Consider the following 22,882-nt stretch of genomic DNA (forward strand, 5'->3'; position numbering starts at 1 on the left):
CCTGTTTATTGATTTATTTTTTATTTTGATAGGAAAGGCTCTCTGTAGATCTTGTACCAAGTTTATTTCCCCCATATGGATGAAGATGCCTATGTTCACACATCTTCAACAGCAGGGATGTTAGCTAACTTTTTTTGTTGTTTGTCAGTCTTAAAAATAGAAAATGGTATCTTCTTGTGGTTTTAATTTCCACTTCTCTTATTATAAGTGATAGTGAGTATCTTTCATAAGGTCAGGATATGTATTGAATTTCCTTTTCTGTGGATCATCTGTTTGTATCCCTTGCCCATTTTTCTACTGTGTGATGGAGCTCTTTCCCTTTTAAGGAAATTAGCTCTTTAACTGTGATATAAAATACAAGTATCTTCCTTATTTGTCACTAGTTTTCTGTTTGTGGGGTATATTATGAAGACATTTTGTAGTTTTGGAGTGCCCAAGTTCAGTTTTTATTTTAAGATATCTGAGATTATAAATAGTCTAATATTTCTTCTATTAGCCATATTTATGGCTTCATTTTAATATTTAAATCTTTGGGTTTTTTGTGTGTATCTATGAGGTGGGAAACCAACTTTATGTTTTGCCAGATGTTTTTCCAGTTGTCCTAACATCACTTCTCAGATAACTCATTTTAACCTTACTGATTTGAAATGCTGATTTTATCATACTTTAATTTCCCATGTGTATTTGGGTCTCTCTTATCTTTCTATTCTGTTCCATTGATCTATGTATTTGTGTACCAGTATCATACTTTTAAAATAGTTATTGTTGTGGCATGTTTAAAATTTTTTAAGTTTTTTCCCCAACATTTCTTTATTTTATATTTTTAAATTAGGAAGAGTCATCTTCTCAGATAAACTTATTATGTTGATCAGAAATTTGGATGATTTCTTTCGGTTGAAAATTGTCATGCTGTTGAATCCAACTTTGGGATGATGGTAATGACATTTATACATTGAATAACTTCCTGGTTGAACCTTGGTCTGTAGCCAACTTTACGTGTCATGGGAAGTAGTTGTTATGGGCTTGTTTTACTTGTCATTGAATTTAGGCATTTCTCCCAACCATGCAGTTAGCAGCAGCAACTCTGCCTGGGGGCTATTAAAATATTGGGGCCATTAATTGGACAATAAATATGAGCAGAACACTTGCATCTATTTTTCTGGAGCTTTACTATTATAGTGCCCTTTTTCTCCCCCACTGCCTCTCTTCTTCCACGATTTTTCTGGAATTTTTCTCCCACAACCGTGATCATGGACTTTGTGTTAGTTAGACTGGGTTTACTAGCAAGGAACAGGTATTTTAGGGACGGGGCGGGCGGAGTTACTGAAGGAGGATATTAAAATAAAATTCTTTAGTCTCAGTTAAACTGGAGTGACAATATAACAGACACCACATCAGAGTAAACTGAGATACCACTGTGCAAATGAGGCAGAAAACTGGTTTCATACCTTCAACCACTGAATTCCAGTCTATAAAAGGAGTCGGATAAGTCAAACAAAGATTGTTGGAAATTAGGGGACAGTGTTTAGAAAGAGACCTTGGTGTGCTTTACGTCCTACATTGTCCCCCAAATGGGCAGGTGAAGGGTAATTCCTCCTTCATCTCAAATCAAGTCGGAGGGTCTTCAAGGGAATTCCTCTGATTATTCAGTATGTGTCTCCTGAAGTTTGGGAGGCATGGAGGTCTAGTTTATGACCCACCCCTGAGAAGTCTAAGGAATAAGGGACTAACTAATCATTCTGTCAGCAGAGCAAATATGAGGAGGCTGCTGTCCTGAGCTAGGGCTGTGTCTTAGTCCATTCAGGCTGCTGTGACAAAGTGCATTGAATGTGTGGTTTATAAACAACAGAAATGTATTTATCACAGTCCTGGAGGCTGGAAAGTTCAAGACCAAGGTGCCAGCAAATTTGGTGTCTGGAGAAAATCCACTGCCTGGTCCATAGGCAGCCATCTTTGGTGGAAGGGGCAAGAGAGCTCTCTGGAGTCTCTTTTGTAAGGGCACTAATCCCACTCACGAGGGTTCCACCCTCTTGACCTAATGACTTCCCAAAGACCCCATCTCCAAATGCCATCACACTAAGGGTTAGGTTTCAACATATGAATTTTGGGGGACACAAATATTCAGTCTGCAAGAGGCTACAATTTCAAGAATTTGTTATGGCAAAGCACGAAAGAGTTTTTCTTGTGATTATGCTATGAGGGAGGGCTAGTACGCTGTCCAGTTAGATCTTGGTGATGATGTTCCAACAGAGGAATTAGAGGCCAGCATGTAAGGGAGGAAGGAATATATTGAGAGCCAGAGGCCAAAGGAAAAGTTGTTAGCCAGCCATTAAGGACAGTACATCACCCGCATCAAGGGAACTCAGGTGAAATAACTAGCAATGGGGAAGGTGGTCCTCTGAAGAACCTATAAGAACACCTCCATGAAAAAGACATCAACCTTAAGCATCAGCTAGGACCAGAAAGTGCAACATTAACTTGAGACAGTATCTGTCAAGTGAGAGCTTTCTTGTCCCTTTCCATGCTTCCCTTCATCCCTAAGGGAAGAGGAAGCTCAAATCAGAGGATATAGTTGTGCATCTAAGCTGGAAGGAAATAGCCAGAGTTTTGAATAAAATTTAAAGTTGTGTTTATTACAAAAGACTGGATATATAAATTACCAATTGAGAACCTCTTATCATTACAAAGGAAGCAGAAAAATCAGAAATTTGCCACATATCTTGTTGAGAGAATTACTAGCTTCACAGTATGAATTTTAAAGGGAAGAGAAAAAACTGAGGTTGCTTGATGTCCCATGGTCATGTTTATTGAATATAACACTTATAATGAGGAATAGAAAGTGTGAAGATGGAAACAGAAGCCTATCAGATAAGTGGTGGCTATAGGGATGGCTCCTCTCTACATTTATCTCTCACGGACTGTCTCCTTCAGATGTTCCTCTGCTTTGCTTTGCTCTGTCCTGTCCCCATTCTCTTCTTGCTTCCCAAAGACCAGGTCTTGCAGTTTTCTCCATCTCCTTCCCTATAGCCTAAGACCCCTGAGATTCTGAAGAGCTGGAGTGATCACCTACCTAATCAGAGATGAGCAAAGACCTTTGTCCATGCCTCCTCGTGGGTAATGAGTCAGCCCCAGCACAAACCATTCTGTGGTCAGCTATCCAACACTGCCTTATTCAGTATGTCCCTGAGCTCTAGAAGGAAGCGGGAGGAAGCACCTAGAGCTTCTTCCCTGAACTTTAACTGGGAAATGTTGGTATAGTGGGTATAGGAAACATGGTCACTAATGTATCCAGGACAAGGCTCTGACTCTCAATAAAAGGATGAAGCCCAGCAATACAGAAAGCGTGGGGTTATTAAGAGTCATTAGATATCAGAGCCACAGAGCATTTTTACTTTTGCCCTTCACCAGACATACAGGACAGGAATCTCTAAAATTTCTTTGTACGCTAATAGTGAGTTAAAAGATTTGGGTTCAAATACATTTACAAAAAAGTAGCATTACTTCTTTGAACATTAATTTCTTCATCTGTAAAATGGGAGTCCCCTGGTGATCTTCAAGAGAGAGTACAAGAGAGGCCACCACCACAGGAGGGGGGGTGGTCAGTAGGGTGAAGTTGTGTGACACCGACACGTGTGAAAAGTGGACAACAGACCCCCAGAGAGCTGTGGAGGAGCAAACCAACTCAGAGCAGATACAACAGGGAAGGTAGAACAATGCAAAGCCAGCTTCAGCCAGGGGGGCTTTGAGCTTGGCTTCTGAGAAGTGGCCACAGAGACAGGAATCTGAGCAGTCCAGAGTTTAAAGCACAAAGCCATAGTCGCCCATGCTCAAACTTTTATGAGGAGACATTTATATACTCATAGCTTCTTTGGCTGTATTCACAAATGTGTGGTTAATAACTATTTCTCAAAACATCTTGTGAATCACAAAAGAGAGCAATGAGACTTTTACATGCTCCCTTGTGCTTGTTACTCTGCTTTTAAGAAGATAAAAAGTCCACTGAATTCTATATGGAACTTGGAACAGAGCTGGATATTTTTGTTGCTGTTTTAGTGTTAATATGGCAATAGAAAGAGGTATAACTTTAGTCAGAGCATATCTGATCATCTGTTTTTTATGATTTACAGCAAAGAATTAATATTTAATGTTATCAAGCTCCCAGTTTTACGGTTTCTTCAGATGCTAAGAATGAAAAATCCACTATAACTAAACTCCTGATCCATAGCAACTTTTAGATTGCTTGTTGTGTTTTGTTGGGTAGAAATTTCAAATAAATATCCAGCCTTAGTCTAGTGGACTAGGTACTGAATTGAAAACAATTTCTATCAGAGATGAGATTGGAATGATTAAAATATTCAAGTGATTACCCCAGATAAGAGTAAGAAAAATACAGGCTATATAGATGAGTACATGTGCGTTGGAATAATGAAGAGTTTCATTTTCTTATTCTCCAGATGTCAAGTTAGACTAGTCCCCAAAACGCAACTCTTGTGTTTGTTAACTGCTGCCTCAGTCAGACACTCCTGTTCCAATTCTGTTAGAGGCAGAAACTGACCCGCCCCCTTTCTGGCCACTGGGCAACCTGGGAGAGCTCCCCCTTCTCACCCTCCCCTCCCCACCACAGTCACAACTGAAGGCCATCGTTTGCTGCTGCCCTACCTAGTGGTGAAGCCTCAGATCACTGCCCGCCAAAGACTTGCACATTTAACTTTCTTCAACATATTCTTCATTATCTGTTGTGTCCCAGAGACTGCAGGAGAAGAAAGGTATGGAAGAGGAATTTTTACTCTGGTCCCCTTTCCAGAACCTCAGCTCCAACCTACTAAAAGACCAGATCTGCAGATCTCCTTCCCTGTAGCCTAAGACCCCTGAGAGTTCTGCTTTGACGGACTTGCTCTGGGGAGAAAATGTTCCCTTTGAAACAGTGTCCTAAATGGCAGTTAGGTTCCACAGCACCACTCCTACAAAAGTATTGTTTAGTTACAGAATAAGTTAAATGGGTTTCTGTGGACCAGTACAGAAATCTAGCAAATACTTATCCTTCAGATGTTATAAATAAAATACAACTAATGGCGACTTATAACATAGATGCTATCATCAGGTACAACTGACTTTGATTATTCTCAGATTTGTGTAGTGTGGTTCCCTCCTGTTGCACATTGCTGACTACCTCACCTCATTCAGTCTTTACCTCCTCAAAACTTTCTCTGAAATGGAGAATTTTAGTTCTGCTTCATCACACATATCACCACCCAAAATATTATTTATTTGGTTGGTTACTTACGGTCAGGCTTCCGTACTGGAATGTACCTGTCATAAGGGCAGGTGATTTGTTTCTTATTCAGCAGTGTTCCCAGCGCCTTAAGTAGTGTCCTGCATATCAGAACACATTGCTGCTGGTTTGTTGAATAGAAGATTAACAAACTGGACTCATTATGCACCTTTCTTCCTCCCCACTCTCTACAGAGACCTTAATGTCACTACTTCACTTTCCTTAAACAGAAGTGTTGATATGATCGCTAGGCATCTTTCAAGGCCTAAGATTTTATGATCCTTTGCTCTCTCCTTTCTGACTATGACACAAGAACTTTTGGAAAGAATAAAGAATCCTGCATTTCTTCATATCTCTCCTCCTTTCTTGCTCTGAGCCCAACTCAGACCCAGGGGCTGACTTCCACAGCCCCTCCACACCTCTCCCTTCTTCTGGCTCTGTCTTTCCTGCCCACAGAGACACATGCCTAGAATACTGGAAATTTAGTTAGATGAAGTCAGAGTACAGGATGTTTCTTGTGCAGATAATCAGATCTTCTTTATGTTTCCATTGTGCAGTCAGAAGTGTGTGATATGAAAGGTAGATGGCTGCACACATACTAAAGTATTGGGAATTCTCCCTTTGGAGAGACAATTCTTCGAAAATACAAATATTCTTGGAAGAGATATCATCTTAAACCAATTCACATTAAGGTGTTAGTAAATTATTGGAGCATTTCTTCTAATTGAAGGTACTAGATGCTTCAGTAAAAATGTACCCTGAAAATTCAGGGGGGAAAATATGTAGAAAGGAGGGGGAAGATCATGGAAGATAACATTTATGAACACCATAGTTTTACCTAGGATTAGTCTTTTTTAAAATTTTTTTAATATTTATCCATTTTTTGAGAGAGAGAGAGTGAGAGAGACAGAGCGCAGTGGGGGAGGGCCAGACAGAAAGGGAGACGCAGAATCTGAAGCAGGCCACAGGCTCTGAGCTGTCAGCACAGAGCCTGACATGGGGCTCTAACTCACGGACAGCAAGGTCATGACCTGAGCCAAAGTTGGACACTTAACCAACAGAGCCACCCAAGCACCCCTTTCCTAGGATTAATCTTGTTGAGACTTCTAATTTTCTTTTTAAAGAACACTATAAAGTCACTCTGGAAGATGCTAGAAAAAGAATAATCAGAGAAACTTTGTTGCAACTGGATCAAAAGAAGGAATGGGCCACGCAGGTATATTTCAATTTTCTTAAAAACAAAAGTTCTTCCCCTACTTTTTTCTCACGGTATATAACAATGATTAAGATCTTGAGTTCTAAAGTTAGTTTAGTTTAAATCACAGCTGTACCACTTACTGGGAATATAAACTAAATGTATTACTTGACTTTTCTGGGCTTCAGTTTCCTAATTTTTATATATATATATATATATATATATATATATATACATATATATATATAAAGATTGGCAATGATATTTACCTTTAAAGAATAGTATGAGGATTAAATGAGATTTTTTTTTTAAATTTTAGAGTGGGGGGAAGGCGGGGGGGGAGGAATCTTTTTTTATATATATTTGTTCATTTTTTGAGAGAAAGCATGCCCATGCATGTGAGTGAGTGAGTGAGGGAGGGGTTGGGGAGGAGACAGAGAATCTGAAGTGGACTCTGCACTGATAGCCAGGAGCCCCATGTGGATCATGATCTGAGCCAAAGTTGGATGCTTAACTGACTGAGCCACCCAGGCACTGAGAGAGAGAGAGAGAGAGAGAGAGAGAGAGAGAATCTAAAGCAGGCTCCATGCTTAGTGTAGAGCCAGGCATGGAGCCTGGCACAGCACTCGATTCTACTATCCTGGGATCATTGACCTGAGCCAAAATCAAGTCAGATGCTCAACTAACTGAGCCACCCAGATTGAGCCACCCGGGTGCCCCTAAATGAGATGATTTAAGTAGCATAGTGACTCATAAAAAATAAAAAAATAAAAAAGAGCTCAGTAAATTGTTACTCAGTTATTTTTAAGTAATAATAATGACTACAACAAATTATCAAATAAAAGTTTTGGATGTATTATAGAATGAAATATGATTTGTCTAAAAAGTACTTTCATATATATCCAAACCTAAGAAAGTACTCCACATTGCTAGAGGTTTAAAGATTTGGGACATAAAAAAATGTTTGAGATATGGTTTCCAATATTATATGTTTTCTAATCCTTTTGTTTTTCACAAAACATCTGAATCTTTTCTTTTCACTGTTCTTCCCCTGTCCCCAGACTACCTTCTCAGTTAGTGAGGTCCCCACTGGGATTGTCTCTTCATCAAGAATATCTCTTCTTCAGAAACATAAGCACTGGTCTTCTCTAAAGTTCCTCATTGAATTTCAGTTGCTTTGGTTTGTTGCTTACGTGTTAGTTTAGTTGTTCTTTCAGTTACCATCCCATTGCATGATTTTTACAGATCTATGCAAATATAGAGGATTATGGAGAACTTGCCAATAGTTTACTGCCCATAAAATTCAGCCCCTTTGTGACAGAATATGATTAAATGGTGAAATCAACATTAAAATGATCTGAACATAGTTAAGATGATTAAAAATGCATCTGTAAATCAAATATCTTTCAAATATACATATTCAATATATAATGAAGACTGTTCCAGATACTGTTCTGAGCCTTTTATATTTATGTCTCTCAATAATCCTATAAGGCAGGGACTTGCTAATGAGAAGGCTGAAGCACAGAGAAATTTTGTGACTTTCCCAGAGCAAGTGGCAGAATCGAGAGATTCAATTTAAGGTGTCTTCTTCAGATCACTGCTCTTAATCGTTACACTATACATTTTCTTTTCTCTACATAATTCACACACATAAATGAAATTTCCCCATTTTTATCTGGCTGTTTTAGCATACATTTAACTTCTGATAATCCACTGTTGTACAACCTCGGCTGCAATGTGGGAGTCACCTGAGAAATTGGTTAACTCAGTCAGTGCCTGGGTCCTGTGCACAGAGATGCTCATGTAATTGACCTACAATGTTGCATTGGCTTCTGGATTTTTCAAACTGTCCAGGAGATTCTAGCGTATGGCCAAAGTTGAAAACCTCTGCTCCACTTTTGGTAAATGAAGCCATTAGCCATCTAACTTCAGTTATGAGCTATGTCCTGCTTTTGTTCAAATGAAATTCTGTGTTCCAGGAAACCTTAGAATTATCAGTTGTAGCTGGAGTATAAAAGTTCCTAGCTCCTGGGGAATACAGGTCCACTCTTAGTTTAATTAGTGTGATTTAAATAAAAAAATTATTGCAAACCTTCCAACACTAAAGACTTAGATAAATTTATTCTTAACATAGTTTTAAATTATTCCTGTGAATGCTTATGATCTATAGGAGTTTTCCTAATTTCTCTTCTTTAGGTTGTGCCCTTCAGTCACTGAATATGGAATTTATAACATGGTATCCATATAAAAGTACCTCACAGATAAATACAATCTTTCATCCACTATAAAGTTCGAGTGAAACTATAAATATACAAGTAATTGAAAATGAATTTACATTTTGTGAACCTACTGACAAAGTAATACTTTTCCTGTTTTCTTCATCTAAAATAACTTTCTCCAGAAGACTGTCTAGCTACAGCCTGCTACCCTGAAACTATTTGCTATTAAGTTTGTAAATATGTATATTGTTATTACTGACATACAGAAATATCTCAAATTAAAAAGGTAGTAATAGAATCTATTCATGCTTTTTGCTATATGTTGGATTACGACTGTGACCATAAACTTGAAGAATAGTTGATCACTGCAGTTCAGCCACCTTAATTATGGAGCAGATCACTTCTTTTTTTTAACATTTATTTTTGAGAGAGAGAGAGAGAGAGACACACACACGGTGCGAATGGGGGAGGGGCAGAGAGAGAGGGAGACACGAAATCCGAAGCAGGTTCCAGGCTCTGAGCTGTCAGCACAGAACCGGATGCAGGGCTTGAACCCACAAACCTCAAGATCATGACCTGAGCCAAAGCCGGATGCCCAGCTGACTGAGCCACCTAGGCGTCCCATAGGAGCAGATTACTTAATGATTGATTTCACCATGGCAATCAGGTTCATTCACAATAGAAGCCAAATTGAATGGATAACTGCTATCGAGTTCTCTAAATCACCTGTATTAGGCAGTGCAAATCAGCAAAAATAATACAATAGGAGAATAAAGAACAACTGAAGCAAAAGTTCTTAGGTATGTTTCCAAAGTAATTGCAAAACATAAGTTAAAATGAATGATCAGCTAAGGTGATGTTGAACCACCATGTTACAATTCTTCCTGAATACAGAAACTTTCTTTTAGAATGCCATAAGGTTCATTGACAAAGGCAGCTACCGAGAGATCCGGGAGAATGACTGGCTAAAAAGAGAGGTGAGTGGAATTTTAAAAGCAATTTCTTCTTTCTCGTTTTTTTGAACTGAAAATGACTTTCATTTATGAGCTAAAGGCATGGGAAAACCACAGATTTGTGGCTAGCTGAGGTAAAATAAAATTCAAGTGGAATCCTAATCTTATTATAAGCTGTTACTCAATGAGTACCATCAACAATTTCATTAATAATCAGAAGTCATTTTTTGACATCATAATTAATGCAATATACTCAAATGTTTGAAGTTTCTCATGCCCTAAATTGATCTGGTCTTTCTCAAGACGCTACTTCCTTCTGGGTGGTGGGAGGAAGGCTAAAGGATCATTCTAACCTCATTCTCTGCTGTTTTTAATTGCCCCTTTGGGATGCAAAGGATGCCCCTTTGCATAAAGGTTCAGTTGTTTGAATTTCCTTACTTCCCCCTGCACTTCTCGAAGATGGACCCTGTTGTATAAGAAGGTGGGGTTACATGCCCTCTTGTGGGGCGTATTATTAAAGAGGGTTCAGATCTATGAGATTTCCTTTGGACCTTTGGTCCCTCTGCCTTTCATCTGTAGAGGACATGCATCTGTCTCCTCCCTGCACTAGTGACTTCTGAATGGACTGCTCTAGCCTTTTGGACATTGTGTTGCAGCCAACACCAAACCCACAATTACAGCCATTTGCCAATGATCAAGATGCCCCTGCCCACTGCAGTCTCTATATCCTATCCTAGCTTGGTCCTTAGACTGTCTTCACACCTCCCTCTGGAAAGCATGCAGAAACCAGTGGACCCAGCATGCTGCCTTAGACTCAACTATCTACTTGTCTCCCTATACCAGTGCTACAATATTGCTCTTGCTGAATGTGATCATGTGAGGACTTATAGACCTTCTTTGTTATGAGGCACTGTCCTGTTTTCCTTACATTGTACATACTAGTCCCTCTGCCTTATCTTCTTACCTTCTCAGCCTCCTCTGCCTGGAAAACTCCGACTCTTTCTTTAGACACAGACCTTGATGACTAATTTCTTTCTGAATCATTTTGTATTTCCCCCAGAAAGTCTTGAGTACTTTTTCCTCAGTGCTCTCTTGTTTCATTGTAACTCTTGCTAAAATATGTTGAAATTGTCTGTTTATGCATCTATCTCCTCATTGCACAGAGCAGGCTATGCTTTTTCAACTATATGTCCATGAAAACTAATACATAATCTATGTTCACTAAATAGTTATTGAATGAAAGAATGTCTATGAGTATAGATATACTCATTGGAGCAATGAATCAAGTACATGGCTTAGATCTTGGGTGAAGATGTGAGAGCATGTTATTGGATATAACAGGTAGATAATCTTTGGTCTAGATGTTACAAGGGTGCTACAGAAAATGTGCAAAACTCACTACTTTGAAATTGCCTTTACATTCAAACAAGGAGTCACCCAAACTGTGCTTAGATACCATCTATGAAAGAAAACTCAGTATCTTTTGAAAGAATTCACTTCAACTACACACAGCTCTTGTTGGCAAGTTATATGTATGTCATTCTCAAATCACTAACATGTGATTTCTTCAGCATTATACCTTAGCTCTATACCTATATTTTTATTTGCCTACGAAATATTTCCACATGGATGTCCCAAAGGTACTCAACATACCTAAAGCAGAACTCATTAAATTTCTCCTTAAATTTTCACTTCTTGCATTTCCTTTTTCACCATCTGCTCAGACACTTGAAGTAAAACTGTCACTGTCACCTTCTTTTCTTTTTTCCCTGCCTCCTATTTGGCTGAACAGTATTGGTGAGTCTAGGAAACAAGGAATTTAAAAATTAATGTGCTTTCTATAATGTTGACAATTATCTTTAAGTTGCCTTCATAAAGTCATGGTCAATAGGAGTCCATACTACTTCCAAAATGAATCAAGAGGAATCCCCAGTTTTGAAAAATGAATATTGATTTTAAAAAACTCACAGTGAAGGGCTTAATCAGCTCAGGGTCGGACTCTTGACCTCAGCTCAGGTCTTGATCTCAGGGTCATGAGATCAAGCCCTGCTTTGGGGTCCATGCTGGGTGTGAAGCCTACTTAAAAAAAACAATAATAATAATAATAATAATAACATAATAACAAAATAAGTTAAATTAAAAAATTTAAAAACTCAAGGTGAGCTTAACAGTTAAAGAGTATTAGGGAAGAGTTTAGTTTTGATACTTTTATTGAATACAATAGTATAATCCTAATTATAGTAATTTCACAATTCAAACCTTAAATCCTATAAGATGTCATAGATATTAGGTTCAGAGAAAATGATGGCAAACATTTATATTTGACTGATAAGAAAGGCTTTTTTGGTGTTTTGAGCCTTCCTACTAAAGCCACAAATTACATTTTGTTTTGTTTTCTTCTCAGAATTCAGTAGAAATAAAAGACACAAAAAATGTCAAATCTAATTAAATCATGAACAAAAGAGCTTAGTAATAAAGGACAAATCATTTTAAGGAAATTTAGTAGATTTAATTTCTCCTTATTTCAATAAATATTTATTTTAGCATTATTAAATTTACTCCCAAAATTAATTAAAACCATCTCTGGTTATAAGTATTATCATAAGAATTGAAAATTGCCTGGAAATGGAATAATGTATGTCAATTAATTTCTTTGAGGAAGGTTTAGAATGAGTAACAAGGGATATTTAATAATGGAACTCCTGAAAATATTTCTCCATATAACCATCTTTCAACAATAACCAAACAGTTAGATCTGTGGGAAGGATATGAAATGTCCCCTGCATGACTTCCATTATCTGGTTTTATTTAGTATGCATATTAAGGAAATGAAGAAAAACTGAAATTAACAAATGACTTAGACTAACTCAACAAATGGAAAGCAAATAAAACTAGACAAAGAAAGGGATTCAAAGAGGTTAGTAATCAGAGTTTCAAGGGTGAGGAGGCATAAAGCTAACTGGGAACTTGCAGGGGAAAATTTCAAGAACATGCATTTAATTCAGGATCCTAGGTCTCTGACTTATAATAGTTTTAACTAAATTCTTTCTCAATTTCTTGGATATTTGAGGATGGGGAAGATGAGGAAGGAAAAGCGGTCTTCTACTTCTTCATTTTCAGTTTCTTACCCTAGAAATCTAAAGGTACTTTTCATCTCCCTAACATTTCAAAAGGCTGGAAAGGAGACATTAATTGCTGAGAACCTTAGTTAGTAGTCCAAAGGGGTACGTGATGCCACAAGACATCCTTAGCTTGAGAGGTCGGACCCCAAGGGGCCCTCATTCCAAGCTTTGGAAGAAGACCAAAAACTGTGTGTGCTGCCTCCCAAGCATGCCAAGTCCTTGGGTCAAACATTTCCAAATGTTCTATCAATTCCTTCTGTTTACAACCTCTAAATATAATTTCTTCTCATCCTTTGACATTTGAAAATTATTAACTTTTCTTTAAGGCATTCAAGCCTGTAATTGAACTGTTTATCTCCCAACACATGAGATCCTAAAGCACCAGCCCCTTGCTTTCTAATTTAGTATTATGGACTCAAACGGTTTTGCTAAATTGTTTAAGGCAGGTAAAAAATATATGCTTTTCTTTTGAACTCCAAGCCACCAGCAATATTTGAGCTTTTTTTTTTTTTTTAAGATTTTATCTTTAAGTAATCTACACACCCAACGTGGGGCTCGAACTCACAACACTGAGATCAAGAGTTGCACGCCTTACCAACTGAGCCAGCCAGGCACCCCTATTTGAGCCTTTTCTATGGTACCAGTGTTGTTTTATGTTACAAATATTTGTGTATTTGTTCACTGCATTGTAAACTTCTTTGAAGGAAGAAGCTATGCCTTATTCACTTTTGTGTCCCTCTGTCTCGCACAGAATCTTGCCCATAGTAGGAATTCAAGCATGTAATACATGACTTATGTGATAGAGATAGGAATGTGGTAATATACGGAATGTTTCCCAAATCAAAAATACAATAAATATATTTAATTACAAATCAAAAATGTTAGCTATCTAAGTACTCTTGGCAACTCCTAACAAGAAATACTGAATCTAAACCCCTGAACCTTTTTTGTTTCATCATATTCTTCTGAAATACTTTTTCCAGTTTATTTTCTATTATTCTTACCAGTCTATTGCTTTCTCTTTTGTACTGTTGCTTCTAATTTTGCTATCGTCCTGACCTCTTTCTGTGAGCATCTCTCAGGGCAGCACCTGTATAGCTCATACTATATGAGGCAGGGAGAAAGGTGAGTTGGGAGTTCTGTCTAGTAACATTCTGTGTATTTTTCCCACTATCAAGCCTTCTTTAGACAAAAGTTATCAAAATACACTTCTTAAAGACTGATGGGGATTCTGTCAATAGAAGCAGCATGTTCATATTTAAGTTAGCCACATTTCTTTACTAAACGTCAAACCTGCTATGTCTGTCAATGACCTTCCATCACCTGCAAAAAAAAAACTAGTGCTTTATGATGCTAAGTGAAATAAGTCAGTCAGAGAAAGACAGATATCATATGTTTTCACTCATATGTGGAACTTGAGAAACTTAACAGAAGACCATGGGGGAAGGGAAGGGGAAAAAAATAGTTACAAACAGAGAAGGAGGAAGACAAACCATAAGAGACTCTTAAATACAGAGAACAAACTGAGGGTTGATGCAGGGGGTGCAGGGGAGAGGGGAAATGGGTGATAGGGATTGAGGAGGGCACTTGTTGGGATGAGCACTGGGTATTGTATGTAAGCAATGAATCACAGGAATCTACCCCCCAAATCAAGAGTACACTGTATACACTGTATGTTAGCCAACTTGACAATAAATTATATTAAAAAAAAAAGAAAAACTAGACCCGTTAGCATTATTTGGCTCTTCCCTAATTGTCCAATTTCTCTCCTACTTCTCCCCGCTTCCACTTTGTAGCTATCTACACCAAAATGATTGTGCCTAACATGTGGTTCCTTCTGCCTAGAATGTACCCTCTTTTGTTGCCTAGAGAATCCCTACTTGGCCTTCAAGATCCAGATTAGATGTCATCTCCTCTATTAATTCCCCTCTATCCCCTACACTAGACATAGGGTGAACCTCCCACCGTACCTGGACAGCTTCCGTTATGGTTTGATCACACTGCTTTCTGTTTTTATCACCATCTTCCCCCACTTACATGGATAAGTTAATTAGTCTTATTTTTGTTTATCTATACCTCCAGCTCATAGATAAGTCCAGTGATGTTTTTGAAGGGTAGGAAAGGACAACTCCTACCATTCACTAATAACTGCCTTGCCAAAAAAGTACTGCACATAATCTAGAAAAGAGACCCACCTATTCCTTCTTAGAGAGGAAGGACAAAACAAACCCAGTAATCAATAATACAGGATAGATCTTCCCCTTAGGCAAATGGATTTTTAAGAGTTGAATTTCTTATAGAAGACTAGATAGAAGTAAGTCAACAAGTACCAACATTCATTCTCTTCTTCTGAAAACAGATTGCAAATCACAGGAGGGAAATTGAAGAATTAGAAAATACTATTCATAAACTGGAAGAAGAAAACTTGGTGCTTATTGATCAACTATTCAACTGTAGACTTGTGGATCTCAAAATACCCAGGTGAAAGTCATTAGCATATCTAGAAAGTAGTTTGTCAATGTTTGTATCTGTAAAAAAGTTATTTTTATTTATTTTTTAATGTTTATTTTATTTTTGAGAGAGAGACAGAGTGCAAGCAGGGGAGGGGCAGAGAGAGAGAGAGGGAGACACAGAACCTGAAGCAGGCTCCAGGCTCTGAGCTGTCAGCATAGAGCCTGCTGTGGGTCTCGAACCCATGAACCATGGTTCACCCATGAACCATGAGATCATGAGCTGAGCCAAAGCCATACATTTAACCAACTGAACCACCCAGGCACCCCCAAAAGTTATTATTTTTAAAAGATGATTTAATATTTGATGCTCCAGCAAGATGACAATTGTTGAAAAGAAAAGAACTCACAAAACAGCCATGATGAAGGTGTAATATTATAATCGACCATTGGTACAGTACAAACTGTGGCTTGCTTTTTCTAGCAATGCACTATAGTCATAATAGCAAACACTTAACATGAATATCACAACTGCTGACCTTCAAAAGCCTCCACGTCAGCAGGGAAGAGAGGCATAAAAATCAAAGCATACCTGTGAAGCAGAAGAAGTATGAGGTGTGGAGTTAGCACAACGAGGAAGTGATCAACTTTGTGGTAACTTCCTGGAGGTCTTCTGGGCTTCTAGTTACCTTGTGGACTGTACAATTGTTTCCTTTAGTAGTTAATGGAAGAGTCAAACTATCTTGTAGGCAGAGAAAATATTCCTGCACAAGAGAAACCAAATGTGTATTTTAGGTTCTTTTCCTTGCCTGACAAAAGAATTCTTAATACACCAGCCTTGAGGAAAACTAGGGCCCTGGAATATGGATTAAAACTCAAAGTAGTGATTATAATTTGGGCAGGTAGTCAGAAACAAGAAATAATCTAAATAGTAGCATGAGAAGGGAAAGAATCACACAAATGTAGGGAGTATATGTGTTCGATGGGAAACAAATGTCTACGTCTAGGAATTAAAGCAGAGAAATTCAACGTGGTAGAAGGACCATGAAAAAATTTCTACCCAAATGGTTCCTGTGGCTTGTGTGGCATGGAAAAATACCATTTGTGACATAATCAGGTATTTTTTGTTTGCAAACTTCCTGATGTGTGGATACAGGTAAGTTGTGGGGGGTTTTGTTTGCTGGGCTAAGTGATGGGCATCAGGATACAAGATTGGAGAAACTGGGAGATAGGGCAGTTGTGCTGCAGGCTGAAAGCTGGGCAGGGCAGGGTAGAAAAAGGGGCCCTCTGCTCCCTTCCACAATGTCTGTGTGATGCCCTGCAGAGGTAGACACCAATGCAGATGAGGCAGGCAGTCAGGCCGAATGAATTGGCTGTTTCCTGGACGCTTGAATTCCCAGTCTCTTGAGCTGATGCTCTTGAGGGGTCCTCTGGGGAGCGGCCTCACTGTGCCCCATAATAGGCACACCCACTTGCCAGTTGTCTTCTGTCTGATCAGGTCTCCAGCTCCACTCTCCTGTCCTGCCTGCTGCTGCTGCCTTTTTAGCAGTCAGGTCTAATCTCCGCAGCCAGTGCTGGCTCTGTGGCTTAACAAACACTGCTGTACCTGCCATCCACTGTCGTCTTTCCCTTAGGAAGGAGCTACCCTCCAAACAGATGACTCCACTTGCTGCTTTGATCAGCTCAGTCTGGCATATCTGATTTGGTGCTGCCATGGATGTGAATTACTAGTTACAACAAAGAGGAATTCCTTCACTGGCCAGAGAGAACTTGGCAGTGACAGGCAGGGAGAGGAGAAACTTTTAATGGAGATTCTCATTAAGTTGTTTGCCATGTCCTATGCAATTTAACCCTATCCAATTTAACCCCTAACCCCACAAAAATCTTCAGTAGAACTGGCAACGTTCATCAGTGCCTTGTGGGTTGATTTTCTTTAGTGAGAGATATGAGTGTTTTGTCTTGCCTTAGAGTTGGGAGAGATGAATTCAAAATCTGACCAAGCAAAAAGAAACAGCATGGGTGACATTTATAAGAACTGGGTTAGGTACCCTGGTATATGCTTCCAAGGATGGTTTTCCTTCATAACCAGCATTTATCACACTCACGATTACTTATTTAATGTCTGCTTCCTTGCTAGATTGTAAATTGTCTGAGGCAAGTGTTTAGGACATTTTACTGCATAAAGGAACAGAAATGTGTAAACACTTCATTTCTGTTACACTACTTTTCCAGAAGGGTAACTCCAAGCATATTCAGCAGCTTTTACTGTAACCCATTTTCAAGTCAAAGAAATATAACACATATTGCATATTTTATGGCAACTTCCATTTTCACCTATTTGTTGAGAACTCAGTCCTATATAATACTAGAAGGGGGTGAGAAATAGACACAAACTGTACCCAGAGGAAATAGAAAAAGTTGTTTTCCTATTTGGCTGAAAAATGAGGTATTCTAGCTAATAGAGTTACTACCTTTCCCATCCAATGCTCCCCAGACATTTTCCTTTCACAACTCACAAAGAACATCACAGTATTTGTTTAACACATGACAGGAGGTAAATGTCCACCAGAGGTGACTTCCCAGGGACTCCAGTGCCACAGAACTAGACTAAGTGCACCAATACCTATATAATAGCATTCTTTAAATATTTTCTATATCATCAAGTGTTGCCCTATGATGGTATAAAAATGACAATAAATTAATGATTGAGAAAGAATCCAGATTTATGAAGTTTATGACATTTAGTAAGATCATAATTATTCAAAAGGGTAAAACCACTTGGGCACCTGGGTGGCTCTGTCGGTTAAGCGACTGACTTCTGCTCAGGTCATGATCTCACGGTTAGTGAGTTCGGGCCCTGCATCAGGCTATCTGCATCCCCCCCTTCCCGTCCCCCATTCACACACTCTCACGTGTGTGTTCTCTCTAAAAAATAAGTAAACATTTTTTTTTAGGGGTACCTGGGTGGCTCTGTCGGTTGAACGTCAGACTTCAGCCTAGGTCATGATCTCGCCATTCCCGAGTTTGAGCCCTGCATAGTACTTTGTGCTGATAGGCTGGAGTATGTTTCAGATTCTTTCTCCCTCTTTCTCTCTCTGCCCCTCCCCAACTTGTGCTCTGTCTCTATCTCTCAAAAATAAATAAACATTAAAAATAAGTAAACATTTTTTTTAAAAAAGAAGTTTTATAAACATAAATATTGTATGTAGTTACATTATTTGCTTGAAACTTAAGCATTTTGAAGAACGCTTTACTCATGTTCTTTAAATAATTGACAACCTGTAATCCGGGGGCTTCACCCTGACTGCTGAGCTGCTAAGCATGAGGGGTGGTTTGACTATTGACAAGAGTGCAATTCATGCTGTCTTCGGGAAAACTTCATGGAAAAGTTATATGGAGCTTTCCAGACATCGTATTTTCTGGTTGCAAGTTCAGTGGGTGCTGAAAAGCAGAGAACAGGATTAAACACATGCCCAGAGAGCTTCAATAGCAGACGTACAGCTCCCCAGGCTTGGAGCTGCAACATGGCACTCGGCGACAGCCAGCACCTCGATGTCATCTGGGATTCTTGCTGCTTGTTGTCCTTCTCTTTCCCTCTCCATCTTAAAACCACTCATTCAGGCCACGGCTGTTGCTCACCTGGACTACTACAACAGCACCCTAACTGGTGCCAAGCTCACTTTCATTTCCAGAACATTAAGTGTGTCATTCCCTTATCACACAATGCCCTTCCTCACCCCAAACTCTTCCCTGGCAAATAGCCCCTGGTTCTTCAAGACTCCACTCAGGTCCCATCTCCTCCTGGAAACCTTCCCTTACCTCCTAAAAGCTCAACCAGGTGCACCTTCTCTCTGTGCCATAGCACTTCTCACACTACCCCCATCACCCATCAGGGTACAGAATGTCACCCTAAAGTACTGTAAGTCCATCAGCCACCCCCTTGGGCCTCATGCTTCTCCAGGGGAGAAACTGTCTCAATTTTCATCTGTGTGTCTCCAGAACCTAGCAGAGACACAGACACCAGTGACCAGATGGTACAATGTTTGTTGACAGACTGCTTTTCTCATTTGTTCTTTTTAGGCAACTGTATCTTACTCAAGCTGCTGGACAGACAGTGACACCTGAAATGCCTTTGGAGTTGCCAGAAACACTTAAAGGTATTATTTCATCGTAATGGTGACAGGTTGTTTTTTTAAAATAACTACTTATTGAGCATCTATGACAGGTACCTCGTACCCAAGAGCTATTCAGGGAATAGGTATGTGCCAGTTTCTCCATATTTCTCTTCTCCTTGCAACACTTGTCCTAACCCACCTCCTTTCTCTAGTCCTGTTTTCAAATTCAAGTCACCACGTTTCACGTGGTGTATGTAATTCAGTATTACATAAATACTGGTGGAGAGGGATGGAGTGCTGTCTATACCGGTGTATTTCTGGGTTCTAATTTAGCCAACCAACCAAAATAACAACACACACGAGTTACCATATGATTACCAAAACCTGTCAGCTAAGAGAATGGAATAAACTTGGAGGTTCTAAAAATGGGGCTCACTCTCACATTAATATATAGACTCTACATTCCTCAAAGATCTTTCAAATTAAAAATGTGACAAGTGTATATTGCATTTTCATTTTTATCTGTCCCAAAATAACCAATCTCTTTGTATTTATCCCAGAAGAGTCAAAATTGCAATCTGTAGAAGTAAAAAGTGGAAACACGATGAGCTCCTCAGCTGAGAGCTATGCTTTATGTGTCACTCGTGAGGATGGGACCAGGTACAGCAAGGACCTGAAGACAGATGAGGAAAGCGACTCATGCACAGGGTTTGGGGCCTCTGATATGAAATACTTACTGTATGAGGATGATCAGGATTTCAAGGTAAGATTGATGCAAAAAAAATTCTGACTGCTAAGAGAATGCTGTTTTATTAATTAATGGAGAAAATTAACCTATAATACGGATATTGAAAATTTCTGTTTGCAGTTATTAGTAAAATTGGCCCACCATTCACATCTCTCATTAGACACAATTTTCACTCCTACCCATGTGCAAGCAGGGGAGGGACAGAGAGAGAAAGAGACAGAGAATCCTAAGCAGGCTCCACGCTGTCAGCACGGAACCCAATGTGGGGCTCAAACCCACAAACCGTGAGATCATGACCTGAATAGAAATCAAGAGTCAGATGCTCAATGGACTGAGCCATCAGTAAATTAGATTTCTGTTTGTTGGTATCTTAAATTACAGTTAGTTTGGCAGAATATGGTAAGCTTTCTTATACAGTGGCCACTGGTCCTGTGAAAAGTGAAAATTCACGGAGAATTTTCTCAATATTAGAATATTTATAGTCAAAGTAACCTTTGCCAATCCTTCCCATTGTTCTTGAATAATATAGAAAACTCTGCTGTGTTTATATCCTGGCCAGCAGAGGGCTACATATATACAGCTAACATTTTCTTTTACCAATTAAAGACCTTGAGAGAATATATCTCCCCATTCTAATTGGTGCCCCTCATCCAACTCCCTGAAAGACAAGCCTGTCAGCCTTGCTGCCTGCCCTTTGGGAGGTCTTGCCTTACATTCTCTACTGGGTATATAAGTGTATTTAGTGGTTTTTTGTTTACAGTGGTTCTCATATTTCACTTGTTATTCAGTCAGTTAAAAGGACAATGAAATGTCAGATAAAGGCCAACTATAATAAAGGAAACCTAACTATTGTTTTTAATGTTTATTTATTTTTGAGAGAGAAAGCAAGTGGGGGAGGGACAGAGAGAGAGGGAGACAGAGAATCCCAAGCAGACTCTGAGCTATCAGCGCAAAGCCCAATGCAGGGCTCAAACTCACGAACCACGAGATCATGACCTAAACTGAAGTCAGACACTCAACTACTGAGCCACCCAGATGCCCCAAGGAAACCAAACTATTAAGACTGGTAATTTGTTGGGGCACCTGGGTGATTCAGTCGGTAAAGTGCCTGCCTCTTGGTTTTGGCTCAAGTCATGACCTCACAGTTCCTGACTTTGAACCCCGTATCAATCTGCCCTGCAAGCATGGAGCATGCTTGGGATTTCGCTCTCCCTCTCCCTCTCCCTCTACCCCTCCCCATTCTTGCTTTCTCTCTCTCTCTCTCAAAACAAACAAACAAACAAACAAACAAACAAACAAAAGACTGGTAACTTGTTGAATAACCTCTCATATTCTCTTCTATATCTGTTTATCATAGGATTACGTCAACTTGGGTCCCCTCCAAGTGAAGCTCATGAGTGTGGAGAGCAAGAAGATGCCCATTCATTTTCAAGAGACGGAAATTCCAGTCAAATTCTATGAAGATGTCAAGAGCCCAGAAAGCTATATCACATACAAAATGATGAAGTCTTTTCTCTAAGACTAAAAGCTACAAAGTAAAAATAACAACTTTTCCTTATAAATTTTCATTGGGAACTGAAGTATATCACTTGCCCATTTTATTTACACTTTGGTCCATTATTAAACCAGTTGTTATTTTTAAAGGTCATAATGATATTTAAAATCAAAGTTCTAAGTATTCAGTTGTTCATTTATCTGCATGGCATGAGTGACAAAAATGAAAGTACACTTTATATTTCCATATCCAAGTATTCAGAAGCATGATAATGGGCCCTAGATGGTTTCCAAGTTTCCTTACCACTTAAAAATCTTCTGATAAATCTATCATTCCAATATGAAATATTTCAATCAGAAATTTTCTAAGACAAATTTAGAGGTTTGCATAGCACTGACTACAAATCTTTCTCTCTGAGGGTGCCAGTCCACAATTCAAGACTATTCTTCTTTCATCTAACACTATTTATAATAAATACAAAACACTTCGGAAACAAATAAACTTGAAGGTGATAATTATTGTATAAAAATATTCCACCACGGAGCACCTGGGTGGTTCAGCTGGTTAAGTGTCTGACTCTTTATCTCAGCTGAGGTCATGATCTCAAGGAGCCTGCTTGGGATTCTCTCTTTGCCTCTCTCTCTCTGCCTCTCTCCCACTCGTGCACACTTATTTATTCAAAATAAATAAACTTAAAAAAAAATTCCACCAACAGTGAGATCCCTCTCCTCTCAGCTCTATTAAGTCTAAACTGTTGAGTCCCTGTTCAAGACCATTACCACTTCCCTCTTACGGGTGCCGCAAGCCAAGGACTGTGACCATGCCTGAAGTTGACATCGACACTCCATTTTAAAGCTACCTTTACTTATAAGGCTTTTACAAGGAACATGTTTTAAATATAAGGCCAAAGATAGAGAAAGAAAATCAGCAAAGCCAAACGCTGGTTTTTTGAAGGGCTCATTGAAATTGATAACCCCTAGTATGACTAATCAGAAAAGAAAACAAGAAACAAATGAAAAAGGAAACATTGCTACAATGTTACTGACACTATGAAAAATATCATGAGAGGAAATTAAGGGAAAAAAACTTTTCCCAATAAAATTGACAACTTCGATGAAATGGAAATGGTTTCTTAAAAAACATTTCTGAAAAACAGAAAGAAATAAAAATTCTGAATAGCCCTCGATCTATAAAAAATATCTAATCTGTACTTAAAATTTTCCCAAGAGGAAAATTGCAAACCTAGATGGCTTGCTTTACTGGTGAATTTTTCCAAATATTTCAAAGAGATTTAATAGCAAACATACACA

General features: G+C 38.9%; 1 protein-coding gene across 5 annotated transcripts in view; it reads left to right on the plus strand.

Annotated features, from left to right (window-relative positions):
- CCDC83 (coiled-coil domain containing 83) overlaps window positions 1-21,660 on the plus strand; it is a 45,124-nt gene extending 23,464 nt beyond the window's left edge. For 4 of the 5 annotated variants that reach the window (XM_060605451.3, XM_060605449.3, XM_060605448.2 and 1 more), the window contains 6 exons: window positions 6,397-6,488; window positions 9,598-9,666; window positions 15,124-15,245; window positions 19,295-19,371; window positions 19,890-20,092; window positions 21,435-21,660. In XM_060605451.3, coding sequence (XP_060461434.1) covers window positions 6,397-6,488; window positions 9,598-9,666; window positions 15,124-15,245; window positions 19,295-19,371; window positions 19,890-20,092; window positions 21,435-21,596 — 725 coding nt within the window. In that variant the 3' untranslated portion in view covers window positions 21,597-21,660. The remainder of the gene's footprint in view (window positions 1-6,396; window positions 6,489-9,597; window positions 9,667-15,123; window positions 15,246-19,294; window positions 19,372-19,889; window positions 20,093-21,434) is intronic. The other variant, XM_060605450.3, reaches the window with a different exon arrangement.
- Window positions 21,661-22,882: the final 1,222 nt, after the last annotated feature.

Source organism: Panthera onca, chromosome D1 (genome assembly GCF_046562875.1).
Source record: "Panthera onca isolate mPanOnc1 chromosome D1, mPanOnc1 haplotype 2, whole genome shotgun sequence".
NCBI lineage: Eukaryota > Metazoa > Chordata > Mammalia > Carnivora > Felidae > Panthera > Panthera onca.